General features: G+C 48.2%; 2 protein-coding genes across 3 annotated transcripts in view; one reads left to right on the top strand and one right to left on the bottom strand.

The window, feature by feature from the left end:
* EIF3B (eukaryotic translation initiation factor 3 subunit B) overlaps positions 1-7,486 on the bottom strand; it is a 28,033-nt gene extending 20,547 nt beyond the window's left edge. Inside the window, exons 1-4 of the mRNA XM_044746678.2 lie at positions 6,973-7,486; positions 2,517-2,709; positions 375-494; positions 13-70 (exon numbers count right to left, since the gene is read on the bottom strand). Coding sequence (XP_044602613.2) covers positions 13-70; positions 375-494; positions 2,517-2,709; positions 6,973-7,423 — 822 coding nt within the window. The 5' untranslated portion in view covers positions 7,424-7,486. The remainder of the gene's footprint in view (positions 1-12; positions 71-374; positions 495-2,516; positions 2,710-6,972) is intronic.
* A 771-nt stretch (positions 7,487-8,257) lies between these two features.
* The window catches only part of SNX8 (sorting nexin 8), a 67,248-nt gene continuing 57,641 nt past the window's right edge, over positions 8,258-17,864 (top strand). Inside the window, exons 1-2 of one of the 2 annotated variants that reach the window (XM_070484086.1) lie at positions 8,261-8,563; positions 10,550-10,804. The gene's annotated coding sequence lies outside the window, so the exon portion shown is untranslated. Of the gene's footprint in view, positions 8,564-10,549; positions 10,805-17,864 lie in introns of both variants that reach the window. The other variant, XM_070484087.1, reaches the window with a different exon arrangement.

Here is a 17,864-nt window from a genome sequence, read left to right as displayed (position 1 = left end):
TATACAACGTACCAAGTCTTTGAAAGGTTGTTTCTCTGGAATGTCCCATTCATCACTGATTGTCATGTACCTGGAAGAGAAAAAGAAACTGCCTAGTAACACACAATAACGATCAGAACAAGGGGAGGAGGATGCTGGTGGCTCTCAAGCACAGGTGCTCTGCACGCCGCCCTGCCCAGAGCTGGGAGCCGACACGGAAGAACCACGAGCTGAGGGGCTGCTGGCCAGGAGTGAGGGGGCCAGGCACGTGCAGTGGTCCTACAGCAGTCTGATCCAAGAATGGAACTACCACCCCAACTCCTCCCCCCAAGAAATGCCGAGTCCTTCACGTACATGTGACCGTCTAGGCTCTGAGGGCCGGAGTGAGAACTCACTTGTCAAAGTCGGTGAAGAGGTTGACTCTGAACGTGTGCTGCTTGTCGAGCTTGTAGCCGTCGGCGTTCTTCACGGCATCCACGGCGTGGGCAGGGGACGCGTACTCCAGGAAAATATACCTGCAGGGAGAAGAGGGCGACGTGCCCAAGTGCGGACCTTCAGATCAGGTCACGCTCGATACACCCAGCCCCCTGCACACGAGTGTAAGCACTACAAGCGTCTGTGGCCGTCTTACCCCACGCCCCCAAGGCAGGCACTAATGAAATCCCACCAGAAGATCCAAAGTCTCCCACAAGTGACAGAAAAGCTACCTAATCAAAACGTTCGTTATCCTGACCGTGGTAATGGTCGCACAGAGGTACATGTGTCAAAACTCGTACCTGTGCACTTCAAAACTATGCAAGTCTACTGTACGTCAGTTACTTCAATAAAGCTGTCAGAAAATCGAAAAACATGGCTAGTCTAATAGTGTGCGTTACAGGCAAAATTAAAAGGCTCTCATGACAAAAAGTATCACACACTGCTGGTCACAAAGAGGTATCTGGGGCCGGTCCGTGGCCGAGAGGTTAAGTTCGCATGCTCCGCTTCGGCGGCCCGGGGTTTTGCTCGTTCAGATCCTGGCCGCGGACACGGCACCGCTCATCAAGCCATGCTGAGGCTGCGTCCCACATGCCACAGCTGGAAGGACCCACAGTTAAAAATACACAACTATGTACGGGGCTTGGGGGAGAAAAAGGAGAAAGTAACAAATCTTACAAAAAAAAAAAAAGAGGTGAGGGGCTGGCCCGATGGCACAGCGGTTAAGTTTGCACGTTTCGCTTCGGAGGCCCAGGGTTCCATGGTTCAGATCCCAGGGGCAGACATGGCACTGCTTGTTGAGATATGCTGTGGTAGGCATCCCACATATAAAGTGGAGGAAGACGGGCACGGATGCTAGCTCAGGGCCAGTCTTCCTTAGCAAAAAGAGGAGGATTGGCAGCAGATGTTAGCTCAAGGCTAATCTTCCTCAAAAAAAAAAAAAAAAAAAAAAAAAAGAGTTGATCCTTCCGCCCAATTCCCAAACAGAATACGTCAGGTGCATTACTTGTATTTGCTAATTTTTTTAGAAACTAAAACTGTTCCAGATAGTTTCCAAAATCTGTATTAAAGAAAATAAACTTTAAGATCTTCTCACTCCTGTCCTATAAAAGACGATTTTGCCTGTACTCTCGAAGACCGGCATTCACGTGAAATTTCAATGCAGACCTTCTGACAAGCTTGTGCAGCCACACACAGAACTTCTGCTACCACCGGTGGAGCGAAACTGCTAACAAACACTCCAGCCTAATCTGACATCGCCCAGCCGCACTCCAGACGCTGTCCAAGGCCATTTTGCACAACCCCGTGGTTCTACTGCTAGGTATGTAACAAAGAAACTCACACCTGTTCAAAAGGGGACAGGCACAAGACTTTATCGTTGCAAAACACTAAACGTCGAGGGACAGAAAAGCACACAGACTCGTAGGATACCAGGGAACACCCCAGCATTTGACAGGAGAACTGGAATTAGATCCACCAACACAGAAAGCCTAATACCGAGTTAAAAAAGAAAATCGCAGAACACACACCTCACGCTACCATTTTTAAAAGATGGACTATTTTAGGTAATGCTAGGAAAAAAAGCTGCTAATTAAGCAATGACACAGTGCTTTCACCTAGACCATAAGAAGCATCCCCATTTCAAAGATGTGAAATGAGCAAAAAAGTCTACCTTAGAACCAATAAAGTACCACATGTCAAACGCTCCTGAAATTCTCCTGGCTTCCAGATGTGTCAGGCCCTGTACCCAGGATGTACCTGTGTCAATTACTGCTCTGCTGGCAGAAGATTTAACTGTCAGGCTCTGATTTCCTAAGAATTTAGCAGCCAACTTACAGTGCCCTACTTCAGAACCACACTTCATTTCCCTCTCCCTGTCCCATGACCCCGGGACCAGTTCACCGCTCTGTCCGCAGAGCTGCCAGCGGAGGCTGGCCTGAAGAAATGAACGAGGCAAACGGCCAGTGAGGCCCGCACTGCACCATAGTGACCTGCGACACAGACTGTCAGAGACTAGAAAAGCAAAGGCGACTGACTCTTCAGTGACGGAGGACATCACTCACCCTTTTGTCTTTCCATCCTCCTCTGGATAAAAATCATTCGTGATTTTCCCAAACTTGGAAAAGATCTTATGGATGACATTTTTGAGTTTCTCCAGACGGTCAGGTCCCACCTGAGGAACATTGTCGACCACGATCACCGAATCGATGCCGTCTGCTTCCTGGGGCCGATCTTTGAGGATATCTCCCAGTAATTCTGTACAAGTGAAAGATTTGTCAAATGACTTTTTTTGACCAACCAAAAGATGAATCTATTAGCTTAGGACACTGAACACATTTCCAAGAAGCAAAAAATGAATAACTGATCTAAATGCTTTCACTGTAAACAAAGGAAATCATGGCCCTGGCCTGCCTTAAAATTTAAATTTGAAAGAATTAGCAAGATTTTAATTCTTCACACTCCCTTTTGATAGTCAAGATCTGTCAACTGATTTCTAGCAATAATGGAAGATTTTAAGTGCATTCTTTTAAGAAGACTTTAATAATGCAGCATGCAAGGAGAGGAAAGCCTTTCGCGGGGAATCAGGAAAACCCAAGGTGAGCTGGGGGACGCCTGCGGCGAGCCTGACCCCTCCAACGCAAAGCCACCACCAGGCACTGTCTTCAGTTTGCAACGAAACAAACAGCCCGGGACCCAATATTCCTTAAGTCAAACAGCCCTGTTGGAAGACAACATGGGGCTGAGACCAGCATTAAAGGAGGAGACTAGAGAACACACGAGCTCACGAGAGCACACCAACGATGGCGCGTCACAGCCTCACGACTCCATGAACCGCCTCCCAGGGTTGTTGCAGACCCCAGCCCTCTACAGACACCCCACCCAGAAGGGCTGAGGACAGTGCTTGAACGCAGTAAGCCACGGGTTAACTCGTCTGTCCCTAACCACACTCAAAACTCAAGATGGACTATGTTCACGTCACCTGCTTTTAAAATCAAGATCAAAGAACCCAAATCTAAGAGCATAGAGGCACTCAAACTTCTTTTAGGCCTGCTTCCTTTCCCTAACATGGCCAGTTTCAGTAAGAAAAAGAGAAGACAAGACAGGTGTAAAAAGGACGAGCAAATAGAATCTTGAGAGGAGCCAAGGCGAACAGATCCCAGACGCGGACTGGAGGCCCACTGGTCTGTGCGGGCGGTCCGACGCCACCCGGGCGCTGCCCTCTGCCATCTTACCTGCGCTGTCTCAGGCCTAGAGTCCTCGTCACCATAACCCTCCAGCAGCAACAGAAACGCCTGACTGGCTCGAGATGCACATTTGGAGGTTAAGAGGAGTATCAGATGAAACAAAGCAAATGCTACCACCCTAATATAAATTCTGTGCGAATTCTAAACCCAATTAGCTTGTCTGGAAAGCTGTAACATTACAAGGCACTGGGTCAGGAGCTGGAACAGAAAGACACCTTTCAAAGCTGCCATCAAAGCACACTCCTGATGAAAGGACACCAGTAAATACAGCCAGAACGAAAGCACAAGGTAATTTTTAAACAACCGCTGCAGAGAATGGCTTGTTACTCATGTATCTATGCATTTTGGAACCTAATTATCACTCCAATTTTTGTATTATGCTCTTAAGAATTTCAACAAGTTAAACAGGACACAAGTCACAAAATATTCTCTGCATTTCCTTTTCAAAAGTTAACATGAATTTTCTCCACTTTTGTTTGAAATCTGCCATAAAAAAAGTTAACGGGCCAGCCCGGTGGCACAGCAGCTAAGTGCGCATGTTCCGCTTCAGTGGCCCAGGGTTCGCCGGTTCAGATCCCGGGGGCGGACATGGCACCGCTCACCAAGCCATGCTGTGGTAGGCGTCCCACATATAAAGTAGAGGAAGATGGGCATGGATGTCAGCTCAGGGCCAGTCTTCCCCAGGAAAAAGAGGAGGATTGGCAGTAGTTAGCTCAGGGCTGATCTTCCTCAAGAAAAAAAAAAGTTAAAAAGGTCTTTCAAAAAGGAGAAAAAGTCCTTTAATTTCAAGAGGCAGGCCCTGTTATCAACTATTTCTAATTAAATTCAACACTTTTACGAATGATATTGGAAATACTACCTTAATAAATAAATTACTACTTAAATTTCAAAGAAGCTAAAACTGACACCCAGAAGAGGGAAAAAGAAGCGAAGAGGTACATTAGAGTCATACTAACAGGAGACATCTTCCCTACCGACACTGGAGTGAAATCCTTGGGTTATTTTAAAGCTCACTCACCATACAATTAAATGGCCTGTTAAGCCTGATCTGAATTTACAAGGTTTCCAATAAAAAGTTCAGCTTTTATACAAACTGTGGACTCTTCCCATAACCTGAAAGTGTCTAGTTTATAAGAATCTGCCCATCCACAGTACGGGAGTACACGTAGCAACTACGCAACGAACAAACACAGGTCCTTCCTCATCACCAGCCCTCGCACCTGGTCACTCCTGGCTTGTAGATTCCCAATCAGGCTCCAGGAGAAACAGAAAGAAGTGATTCTCAAAACTAAATAGCAAACATAAAGATACATGACACTTAACGAGCCCAAAGAGAAGACATTTAGAGGCACGACCTTTATCATAAATCAGTTTGACCGACCTCCAAAGGCAGTTGAAGAATTACACTGAAAAGATGATTGTAATTAAGATGCAACTGTGGGACAGTGCCGATCTGATTCAAAGAAAAAGGAGGCAAGAGGATGCGTGGGGCTTATGTCGCGCCCAGAGAGAGCTCTTCACGAGACTCAGTCCATTTTCAAAAGAAGCCGTACCTTGTGCGACGCTCTGACCCCCACAGGGCAGTTCTCATGAAACGCACACTGTACTTGAGCTACTGACCGCAACCAAGGGGCCTCAAGAACACTGACTGCTGGCCTGCTGAGTTTTAGTCCCTCAGGGCCAGGAGCTTCACGGGTCATTCTGGCAAAAATATCAGGATCACAAGGGCTCCCAAAGACCCTTCCAGCAGTCACCTGGCCCGGCTGGCCTGCGCTCACGTCGGCATCCTCTGACTGTCATACACTTCAATTCTGGAAACAATTCACGTGCTACCAATCTTGTGTGAATTAGGTGTGCTCAAATAATGCTTTAAAAAAGTCGATTGCAGAGTAAATAATCAAAGGCTCAAAACAGGCTTTAAAATCAAAATTTAGATTTTAAAATATAAGAAATATTGTTGCCGTAAAAAAGAACAGTGGACTGGGCAGGAGGGTGGGGACGGGGGTGTGCCAGCGATACCACCTCCCTGCAAATTCTCAGCAACCTACCTCCTCGCCGCAAAAACACATTTCCTCCCTCCCGGGCGAGGGGCTTTGACTCCACGGCTCTCAAGTGGTCACTAGCTGTGGAGCCTTTCCTGCTTTTCATGCTAAAGTGTCTTTTATCTTATGAAATAACGTACAATAATAGTGACAGTAACGGGCAGCTCCTTAAAATTATGTTTCAATTAAAAGTTGAGAACTCTATGTTGATTCCCTAAATTTTCTTTTTCATTTTACTTGAGAGTCTTCAGGATTCTGACTGAACCTCAGGATGCTCGCACACAGTATCTCAAAAAAACTTTACATCTTAACATAATATCTTATTTTCTCGGTGTATTATTGGTCACTTCATTAATGTTTCATTTACTTTCCTCATTTTACTATCACATAGTCACTACATGGAGGAATCCACTGATGTGCTCCCAGCTTGGAGAGTTCGAACAGCTAAAAACAAAATAAAAACAAATGAGAGTAGCCGTCACTAGAAGTCACTTTAGGAGACAGGCTTTCTCAAGCAGAAAGCAAAAACAAAACCTGTAAACTGAATCCAGGCAGAAAGGAAGGCAAAGCGAGCTAGAATCAACACCACCAAAACCTGAGAAAACTACCTGCCAGCAAAAGGATGGGGGTCTGCCTGCAGACTCAGGAAAACAGAGAACCCAACAGGTGGCTGGCAGAGTCGACCTAGCATTATCCTACTAAGGAATTCTCTAGAAGTAGACACTTCTGTGGGGCAGGTGCAAAGGATCCAGCTTCGCCACAACCTGTTCCGAGGGACAGCGCCCCATGTACCCCTAAGAAGTCGGTACTGAGTCAGTTTCAGGCCTCTGACAGGTGTGGCTGGACACTCGGGGCATCCAGAAGGGAAACTGTCACCCAAGACCGTGCAGCACTGGAGGGTCCTGTTTGCTCGACCCTAATAACCACACCACTGCCCCCACGGCCACAGCTCCCGCGTGCACGCCGACGCCATCCTCCAAATTCCTGGCTGGAGTGCAAATAACTGGCTCCCCAAGTCATCTCTGTTCCGTCCGCCCACCCTTTTTATTTTTTGGCGACAAGTGAAAGGAAAGCAGGTCCAAGCTCTCACAGGGCACCTTCCCTACGTGCAGGATGGGGACCTCCCTGCTGACTTCCAAGGGGAACCCCCCTGCCGGGTTCCAGGGCGCACGGTGAGCCCTCCCGCGTTCGGGGCCTCGGGAAGCCCCGCGCAGACAGCCCCGCCGCCTCACCTTCCTCGCTCACGTCGTCCACGAAGTCCTCGGGGTCGCTGAAGGAAGGCTCGTCCGCGCCGCCGTCCTCCGCCGCGCCGCCGGGCTGCTCGCCCGCCCCCTCGGACCGAGCCTCGGCCGCCGCGTCCCGGGCCTGCTCCCCCGGGGCCTCGCCCGCGGCCGGGAGGGGAGCGGGGGACTCCTCGGGCGGCGGCGGGGACGACCCGGGGGCGGCGCCGGCCGCTTCCTCCCCGCCGGCCGCGGGCTCGGCAGGCACGTCAGGCCCCGGCCCGGCCTCGACCTCCGCAGCCGCGTCCTCGCCGCTCGCCGCCTCCTGCGCGCCAGGTCCCCCGGGTCGCGGCGGCTCCTCTCCCGGCGGCGGCTCGGCGGCCAGCTGCTGCTCCTGCTGCTGCCCGGCCTCAGCCCGCTGCTCGGCCGCCTCGGGCGCCGCCACGTTCTCCGCGTCCTGCATGGCCCGCTGCTACCGCCTCGCCCCGCCGCGCCGCGCTTCCGACTCTCCCAGGCCGCACCGCGCGCCGACCGCGGGCCATGTGCGTGCGCGGGGCGCCCCACCAGGCTCGGAGCAGGGGGGCGCCCACGCCCTGACGCCTCACAGAGAGACCGGAGGGACCAAAGGGCATCAGTGTATCCACCGGCGACTGCGATAAGGCTCCTGTGACTAGCACGTGCTCAAATCTAATCACCAAAGCTCCTCCGGTCAATCTACAAACTCAAGGGTAGCTCGAGCTCCCCCATTTGTGGGAGCGGATGGTTCCGTCCAACATGGCAGCCAGGCCCCCTCCTTCTCCCGTCGGGCGCTGCGGCGAAGGACTAAACTACTTGTGACGCCGTAGGGAGGGAGCAGAAGTCGTCTTGGTATACGGGACTGAATGAAAATACCTAACTCAAAAATTAATACTAGAGGAAACTGTAAGTTCAAACAACTATTTGGTTGTGATATCTCAGCCTCTCACCCGAGAAATAGTTTAGCTTACATTACTAGGTCCCCCCTTCACGTGTCGGTGTTTAGACTCCTCCACTGACGGGGCAAAAGGATGGACGATTCCAAAATATAAAAAGAAATCCCGGACTTTGAGCCGGAGATGGACAACACCACTAGGAAGACGACTGCATGGCGCAATACAAAAATGAACGAGAGCTGCTTTAATCGCTTACGCCTAAGCCCACCGCGGCGGCTCTAATTCCGCCTCCCCCCATTCAGATGGTCACCGTGGTTCAGCCCGCGGAGGCCTCTGCGCGCGGACGCTCGAGGGAGCGCGGGTCACGTGGGTAGGGGGCGGGGCCTGCCGCGGGGGGCGGGGCCGGCGCTGGAGCGGGCGGCGTGGTCCGCCCGGGGAAGGGTATTCTGTGTTCCTGACTTGCATTTTGGTTTATTCCGGGCGCGAGGGCAGCCGTTGATTGTGAATGTTTTAGTAATCCTAAAATAGAACCGAGTAGTTCTGGGAGAGGGGTATAAGGAGTTAGTGTTGAATGAGTGCAGAGTTTCTTTTGGGGAAGATGAACAAATTCTGGAGATGGATGGTGGACACGGTGCGCAACAATGTGAACGGGTTAATGCCTCTGCGCTGCACGCTGAAAAACGGCTAACCTGGTAAGTTTAATGTTGTGTGGATTTTACCGCAATTGAGAGAAAGAAAGAAAAAGACCCTAGGTTCTTAGGTGGCTTTAGTACTAGGTTTGAATTACTTTCAGTCCTGTAACATTGGGCAGGTCACTTGAGCCCTCTACCTCAGTTTCCCCATCTGTAAAATGAGGGGTAACTCGTTTTATGTGCGTGGCCTGTGGACTGGCTTCACCAAGACAAAACGATTACTCCTAGAAGTCGAAGTTATCCTCCTAATTTCTAGTTTCATCTGCAGTGTTCATAGATCATTGCGCTCTGCCAGCCCTTGTCTTCCAGAAAGTGCTGAACGTGACAAATCGATGAACAGGAAGCAAATATTCACAGAAAAGCTGGAAAACAGCTGACCTTCCTCGGGCAGCTGCATGTTTCTTAGGAAAGACTTCTGTGGCGTGCATATGTTGCACAGAGTAGCCACTGATTACTGTTTCCCAGTGAGGGGAAAATTGTCGTATCCTTTAATGCAGGTAAAATTGTGAACGAGCTCATGATGCAAAAAAAAAAAGTATATTTTCAAAATATATCTCCTAGCGTCATAGGGGTAGCACCAAGACATTGGCAGTTCCATTATCCTCACAAGTTGGAGAAATGCTGCCACTGATACTCAAATTGTGTAAATGCCTAAGTGGGAGGCGCTCTGTGTTGGGGATACAATTGTGAGTAAAGAATGTAAGATTCTTGCCATCTAAGAATTACAGTGAACAGGGGCAACATTCAGGAATCAAAGCGTCACAGAAGTGAGTGTAAAAGTGAGTTTGGATGGGGTCATAAATTCTTTGACACTCCTCCTCTCAAAGGGGGAAGCCAAACCCTGCTCCTCTGAAGTGTGGGCAGAGTTAGTCACTCGCTTCTCATTAATAGCACGTGGCAGGAATGATGCTATGTGCCTTCCAAGTCTAGGTCCTAGAAATGATAAGCTTCCACCTGGTTCATACTCTCTCGGGTCACTGTCTCTGAAAGAAGTTAGCCAGCAGGTCCTGAGGACACTCAAGCTGTCTATGGAGGGGCCCCCGTGTGGAGGAACTGAGCTCCCAGTCAGCATCAGCACCAGGTTGCCGGACATGTGAAATGGAAATGGATCCTCCAGCCCCAGTCAAGCCTTCAGATGGATGCAGCCTCAGCCCCTGTCTTGAGAGAGGCCTCAGGAGAAGCTAAACCTGCCCACACCTTGATCTCAAACTTCCAGCCTCCGGAACTGTGAGAAGTAAATTTCCGATGGTTAAGCTGCCCGGTCTGTAGTATTTTGTTATGGCGGCTCAAGCTGATTAATGCAATAGGTAAATACATAAAATCCATAGAAAAAAGCCTAGGAGGATACACTTTAAACTGAAAAGAGTGTTTGGTGAAGGTGAGTAGCACTGATGGTGAGGCCGGCCCCGTGGCTGAGTGGTTGGGTTTGCACGCTCCGCTTCAGCGGCCCGTGGTTTCTCTGTGTTGAATCCTGGGCGTGGACATGGCACCTGTGGCAGCGTCCCGCATGCCACAACTGGAGGGACCCACAACTGAGAGTACATAGCTGTGTGCCAGGGGGGCTTTGGAGAGGAAAAGGAAAAATAAAATCTTAAAAAAAAAAAAGTGGTACTGATGGTGTTGGCCAAAGAAAAATGTTAATTATAGATTCTAGGTGGTAGGTTTGTAACTGTTCAGTGTAAAATTCTCTCAACTTTTCTGTATGTTTGAAAATGTTTGTAATAAACTATTGAGAGGGTTCGAAAGGACTCTGGAACCAGCTTCAAGAGCCCCCCAACCACTGGAACCGTGAGCCTCAAAAAGAAGAAAAAACTGCATATGGTTGACATAAAGTATGTTTAAATCCATTTGTTCATAATCCTACTAAAAAAGAAACCTTGTTGATCACAGGTGATTGTTGCTGGGAAATTATGCCATTATTCTAAAGACAAAAGACTCTAGCAACAAATAAGTAATCTTGCCTTTCTTTTCTTTTTTCTTTTTGAGGAAGATTAGCCCTGAGCTAACTACTGCCAATCCTCTTTTTGCTGAGGAAGACTGGCCCTGAGCTAACATCCATGCCCATCTTCCTCTACTCTATATGTGGGATGCCTGCCACAGCATGGCTTGACAAGCAGTGCCATGTCTACACCCGGGATCCGAACTGGCGAACCCTGGGCTGCTGAGAAGTGCAATGTGCGAACTTAACTGCTGCGCCACTGGGCCGGCCCTTGCCTTTCTTATTTGATGTTATATTTCAAGGTAACCAAATAGTTGATGAGGGATTTTTGTTCTTTATTGAAGAATTCTGGCTAATAAATGCAGAAGGATCAATAAAGTTGGACAGGCAACATTTTGCAACTCTTATGAAATAAGGTTCCAAGCAGTGGTCCTGAAACTACCAGGTGAGAGGTTGATAGGAACCATGTAATGGAGGGAGCAGGACGACACCACCTGAATTTAAGGCTATAAATTTCCCTCTACACACTGCTTTAGCTACATCATACAAATGATAACATATTGTGTTTTCTGTTGCAAATATGTTCTAATTTCCCTTATGATTTCTTCTCGGACCCATGGATTCTTTAGAAATGTTAATTTGCAAATGCTTGGGGATTTTCCAGATAGGCTTCCAAAATTATTTCTAGTTTGATTTATGTTGTGGCCAGAGAACATAATACTTTATATGATTTCAGTCCTTTTTAAAATGTGTTGAGATTTGTTTTAATGGCCAAGAATGTGCTGCATCTTGGAGAATGTTCCTCATGTACTTGCAAAGTGTCCTGCTGGTATTGGGTGAAGTATTCGATAAATGCCAGTTGGGTCAAGTGGGGTGATAGTTTTGTTCACGTTTTCTGAAACCTTTTCTGAAACCTTTTTTCTGTCCACTTCTCCTATGAGTTGCTGAGAGGGCAATGTTGGAATCTTCCGTTCTAATGATGGGTTTGTCTATTAGTTTTATCACTTCTTTCATGTGCTTTGAAGTTCTGTAACAGGTGCATACACGTTTAGGATTGCATTGTCTTTTTGGTGAACCGGGCCCCTTAGCATTTCAAATATTCCTTTTTATTCCTGGTGATATCTCCAGGTCCTGGAGTCTGCTTTGTCTGATACTGGTACAGCTATCCTCCAGCTTTCTTTTGATGAGTGTTTACCTGGTGTTGTGGGTTGATTTGTGTCCCCTCAAAAGACAAGTTCTTGTCCCAACCCCTGGCACCTGTGAATGTGACCTCATTTGGAAATAGGCTCTTTGCAGACATGATCAAGTTTAAATGAGATGATATTGGATTAGAGTGGGCCCAATCCAGTGGCTGATGTCCCACGAGAAGAGGGAAATTTGGGCACACACAAACGCAGAGAGGAGGATGCCATGTGAAAGTGGAGACAGAGATGGGAGTGTGGGCCTACAGGCCAAGAAATGTCAGGGATCGCTGGCAACCACCGGAACCTAGGACAGGGCAGGAAATGGATTCTCCCTCAGAATATCAAGAAGAAACGAAGCTGCTGACACCTTAATTTCAGAGGTCTAGCCTCAAAACTTTGAGAGAATAAATTTATGATTTTGTTTTGTGTGTGTGTGTGTGAGGAAGATTAGCCCTGAGCTAACATCTACTGCCAATCCTCCTCTTTTTGCTGGGGAAGACTGGCCCTGAGCTAACATACGTGCCTATCTTCCTCTTCTTTGTACGTGGGACACCTGCCACAGCATGGCTTTTGCCAAGCAGTGCCATGTCCACACCCAGGATCCAAACTGGTGAACCCTGGGCTGCCAAAGTGGGATGTGCGCACTTAACTGCTGCACCACCGGCCCAGCCCCCTAAATTTCTGTTATTTTAAACCATCTGGTTTGTGGGACGTTACAGCAGCCCTGGGAAACTAATATATATGGTGTAATTTTTTTTATCCTTTTATTTTTAACCTATGAGTAGCTTGATATTTAATGTGGGTTTTACAGACAGCACATAGTAGGACCATGCTGCTTTAATACAATCTGATAATCTCTGCCTTTTACTGGGTGTGTTTATATCATTTACGTTCAGTGTAATTATAGTTCTGGTTGGGAATACATCTACCATTTTACTGTTTGTTTTCTTTTTGTTCCATCTGTTCTTTGTTCCTTCTTTCTTCTTTTCCTGGCCTTTCTTTTATTCACGGACAATTTTTATTACTTTTTATCTGAACTATTAGCTTATTAGTTATACCACTTTTACATTTTGATACTTATTACTGTAGCACTTACTGTATTTTATCTTCAATTTATCATAGTCTCCCTTTAAATAATATCACTCTTCTTTCCCTATTTCCTTCTGCTCCCTCCCATCCTTTATAGTCTTGTTGCCGTACATTGTGACTGTCTGTTGTAAACCTCACAATATGTTGCTGTTTTTTATTTAAACGATAAATTTTCTTTTAAAGAGATTAAATGACACAAAAATGTCTTTTACATTTACCCACACATTTGTTACTTAGGATGCTTTCATTCCTTTGTGGATTTCCAGATTTCCATCTCTTTCCTTTTCTCTTTAGCCTGACAGGTTTCCTTTACCATTTCTGTAGTGCATTCTGCACACAGCAAACACAGCCTAACTTCTAGCTAAATAAACAGAAGACCTTACACTAAGGCTGGTCTACCACAGTTTCTATTACCTGAAACATCGTGTGTGGCTCTCAGCAAAAAATTGCAAGGCGTGCTAAAAGGCAAGAAAAGCACCATGTGAAGAGAGAGCAAGAGTAAGAACCAGACTCAGATATGGCAGAGGTTTTTTCATTATCAGACCAGAAATTTAAAATAGCTATGAGTGGGGCTGGCCCAGTGGCGCAGCAGTTAAGTTCACACGTTCGGCTTCTGCCCCCGGTTTGCCGGTTCAAATCCCGGGTGCGGACATGGCACCGCTTGGCACGCCATGCTGTGGTAGGTGTCCCACATAGAAAGTAGAGGAAGATGGGCACAGATGTTAGCTCAGGGCCAGTCTTCCTCAGCAAAAAAGAGGAGGATTGGCAGCAGTTAGCTCAGGGCTAATCTTCCTCAAAAAAAAATAATAATTAAAAATTTTTGAATACGTAACACATGCATGGGGTACAAAATTCAAAAGGAAAAGGTTATAGTGCAAACTTTCTCTTAGCATCAGCCCCCGTTTGCCATCCTGGAATCAACCACAGTTCCTAGTTTCTTGTGTGTGCTTCCAGAGACCTTCCATACATACTCAAGCACACATGCACACACGCGTATGTGTGTGCATGGATATGTCTCATGCAAGTGGCACTGTGCCATGTGCACTCACATGCATCTTGCTTTTTGCACCTAATTTATGATGAGATCTTTGCACCTCGGTACATACAGACCTGCCTCGTTCTTTTTTACACGGCGTGGATCACCGGAAGAATAACTCAGTCATGTGGGTGTGATCCACGCGCAAATTAAATGTAATTTAACAGTAGACTGTTATAAATAACCCAAGGCAAAAGCAATATTTACCTGAGAGAGGGGAGAGAAAAAACTGCAGCCTGGGCACGGGAATCTTGGTTCACATATTGTGAATACACTGATTAGCGGCCTGGGTCATCTGCCCTTGAGCAGACTGACGAGAAGCATCGGAGAAAACAGTCTCACCTGTTTGCCGATTCTCCAGGAGCCTCCAGAGTATAGCCACACAGCGCCCGTGACAGGCCGCCTCTGTGCAGTGTCTCCAGTGTCCTTCAGCATCTCCTCCTCACTTGGCAGGTGCGCACCGCTTGCCTCCGTCAGGATGTCTCAGGACGCAATGCAATTGCTTAGCCCTAGTGAAAGGCATTTGGATTGTTGCCCGCCTTTTACCAAAACGAATGTCCTTGTAGACAGGTCCATTCACACAGTGTGAATACACTTTATTCGGGGTTTGCCTCCGTTGGCAACGCGTAGTCCAATTCGTTCCACCGCATCAGACGTTCCATAGCTGTCTCTTGGGTAGGTTCCCCCACCAACATTCAGGAGAGGCTTCCTGTGCTGGGGGAGGAGGTCTGCCCGGGGGGCGTCACGTGCCGTGTGAGACACGTGGGAGAGGAGCAAGCCGCCTGCCTGCTGTCCCCTGTGTTGGTGGCCCGCCTCGGCCCCTCCTGCCCTCGCGGAGGATCAGAGATAGACGTTTGTGGTAAAATGAGTTGGTGGAGCAGCTGCTAGGGCCTTTAATCAAGCCCGGTTCCTCGAGAAGACCCATTGCCAGAATTCAGACGCTGCGGCCACTTGTGCAGCCCCTCGGGGTCAGAATCGCTGCCCAGTGGCCGGAGTGTGGGACGAGGCCCGGTGTCTGGGCTTCCTCGACCGAGAGGCAGTATGGCCCACTGCTGTGCTTCCAGATGTGTATTTTCATTTCTGTCTGTTAAAAAATGATTAAAGAGGGGCCAGCCCGGTGGTGCAGCCGTTAAGTGCGCACGTTCCACTTTGGTGGCCCGGGGTTCACCGGTTCGGATCCTGTGTGTGGACATGGCACCGCTTGGTATGCCATACTGTGGTAGGCGTCCCACATATAAAGTAGAGGAAGACAGGCACGGATGTGAGCTCAGGGCCAGTCTTCCTCAGCAAAAAGAGGAGGATTGGCAGCAGATGTTAGCTCAGGGCTAATCTTCCTTAAAAAAAAAAAAGATTAGAGAAGACAATTTAGGTGATACAGACAAACCTTATTTAAACTTCGTGAAGGGACAGTCTCCGTTCGGAGAACTGTAAAATGGGAGGGAAGGCAGGGAGCTTTTACAGGATAAAGAATAAAGAACAAGGAAGAGAAAAATAGAGCGTATCTGATCTGCTGGGGCCACCTAGTCAACTTGTTTGGGGTGAAAAGGAACAAGGACATAAGTATGGAGCCCAGAGTTGACTTGGCGTTTGGGGACTGGCCAAGGGGGTAGACTGAATGTCTGGTCAAGCACAGCATTTACAGGGATGCAAAAGTTGATCTAAGTGGCTTTTTTTTTCCTTGAGGAAGATTAGCCCTAAGCTAACTGCTGCCAATCCTCCTCTTTTTGCTGAGAAAGACTGGCCCTGAGCTAACTTCCGTGCCCGTCTTCCTCTACTTTCTGTGTGGGACGGCTACCACAGCATGGCTTGCCAAGCGGTGCCATGTCCGCCCCCGGGATCCAGGCCGGCAAACCCCAGGCCGCTGAAGCAGAACGTGCGCACAGCCGCTGCGCCACCGGGCCGGCCCCTGATCTAAGTTTTGGTTTGCAGACGTGGCGCCCCAGGCAGGAGTGGCTCCATCTTGGGCCTAGAAATTTATTTCAACATGTCCTAACTCTATTTTTAAACTTAAGTTCATTTTGAGGCCAAATTTAGAGTTCCCGTGAAATCATGAGTTTGATGAGCTAGTTGTATTTTTAATTCACATTAACCTGGATATGTAATTATTAAAATGAAAAATGTTCTGCCGCATCCGCCTTGGGGAGGCCTGGGGCTTGGGTGGGAGCGAGAGAGCCAGGCTGGGTCTCAGCTGCCTCCCTTGCTCGCTAGATAACCTTGGGCAACTTAACGTCTCTAAACCTGTTTGTTTATCTCGAAAATGGGAATATTAATAGTGCTTACCTCATAGACTTAGGAGAGCTTCCACTAAGATAATGTGGATAATTTGTGCCTTTATTTTCTGGAAGGCTTATCTTAAAAGGAGGAGAAGTATTTTCAAGAGGGCTGACCAGGTTCTGAGGGTGGGGATCACTCTTGGTTTTTAGAAGGAGCCTTGAAGCTGGGAAGTGCCCAGTCCCTGAGCCTGGGGGCACTAGACAGAGAGGCGGAGACCCAGGGTGGCCCTTGGGGGTCTCAGGGTCCCCAGTGGGGTGGCTCGTGGGTGCCTGGGAAATCCCCTTGAGCTGGAGGGGGCTGAGCGGTGCTGGTGCAAGCAGAAGTCCCGACTCCCCACCTCACCTCCCAGCCTCGGGCCAGCCTGGGCTGCTTTGTCAGCAGCGTGGCCCAAACTCTGTGGCCTGAGGGTCCTCCCTCCCCTAAAACAAAGCAGAAAGTGAGGTTGAATTTCATCTCAGCCAGATGAGTGGAGACTTGTCACCAGATGTGCTGTGATTTAGAAAAATGAAGAAGCGAGCCGTTTGCACATCTGATTCACCCTCTTCCGAATTTAGAACACAATGCCTGGGCGCATGGCACGTGCTCAGTCAGTGGCGCCATCATCAGCTCGGGTGGCCTGATTTTGGATGTACTGGTCCAGCCGACGTGGACCTGTGTGATCATGGGGTCCAGGTGGAGACATGCCTCCTCTGGGCCATGGCCTGGAGGGCTGACCCGAGAGACCCCGGGAGATGAGAGAAATGCAGGATGGAATCCATCACGGCTTATTCTAGACAATGCGCGCGTGTGGGACACGATGCCCCATTCCTCTAATAGAAGGTGGAAAGGAGACGTCTGTGCCGGGGGGAAGAAAGGAGAGCCAAGCTGGGAGAGGCTGCAGTCACTCCTCTGTCCGTCGGTGCTCTGTGGACAGCAGCTCCACTGTTTCGTTTGAAGAGCTGGAAGGCATGGGGACCCTGGATGACCGAAGACAGACGCGTGCCCAGTGCTGACCTTCGAATTTAGAAACTAACTTTAGAGTCAATGGTCGGGTGAGTTTTGACACATAAATATGTCTGTCCGGGAAACCGTGGCCTCGATCAGGATTCAGAGCATTCCATCCCCCGAGAGGCCCCTCAGGCCCCGGGCCCGCCATCCTCCCTCTGCACCCAGATCCAGACACCACCAACTTGGAGGAGGCGGAGGGATCTGAATGGTGGGAAAAGAAAATAAACAAAACGGAACGAGCGATTTATGAGGGAGAATTGGGAAACAGCAGGGTCCCATCCAAGTTTGTATTTGCAGAATTGCTGTGTGTATATACTTTGAAGAGAGGCTAGGTTGTTAGAACAGATTTGCATTTTTTTTGCGGTTTTTCCATCAAGTTGGAAGGAACAGAACCCCAGGGGGCAGAACCTAGACAGCTGCCAGCCTGGCGGTTCTCAGACTGTGGTCCTCAGGGTGCTGGTGTTCCACAGCCGCCCGCCTGGGGGTCCACACACCAGCGACTCTGAGTTTTAAAACGTTTTGAACTGTCTAGAAATGGCAATACATTTTATGTTTATCATGCGCCTATCTTTCTTTATAGATTTATAATTTTACTATATATATAGTACTTTACATGTAGGATTTTATCTATATTCATATAGTATTTATTATATAAATACGAAAATTATTATATAAATAATTTTATATATTATAGTATTTATAGTATTTAAAGTATTTTTATAAAATATATAGAGATGAAATACTATGTATAGATAAAATACTATGTATAATAAATATATATAGATAAATATA

The sequence above is a fragment of the Equus asinus genome, chromosome 14, assembly GCF_041296235.1.
Source record: "Equus asinus isolate D_3611 breed Donkey chromosome 14, EquAss-T2T_v2, whole genome shotgun sequence".
Lineage (NCBI taxonomy): Eukaryota > Metazoa > Chordata > Mammalia > Perissodactyla > Equidae > Equus > Equus asinus.
This window is presented reverse-complemented; position numbering and strand designations above follow the sequence as displayed.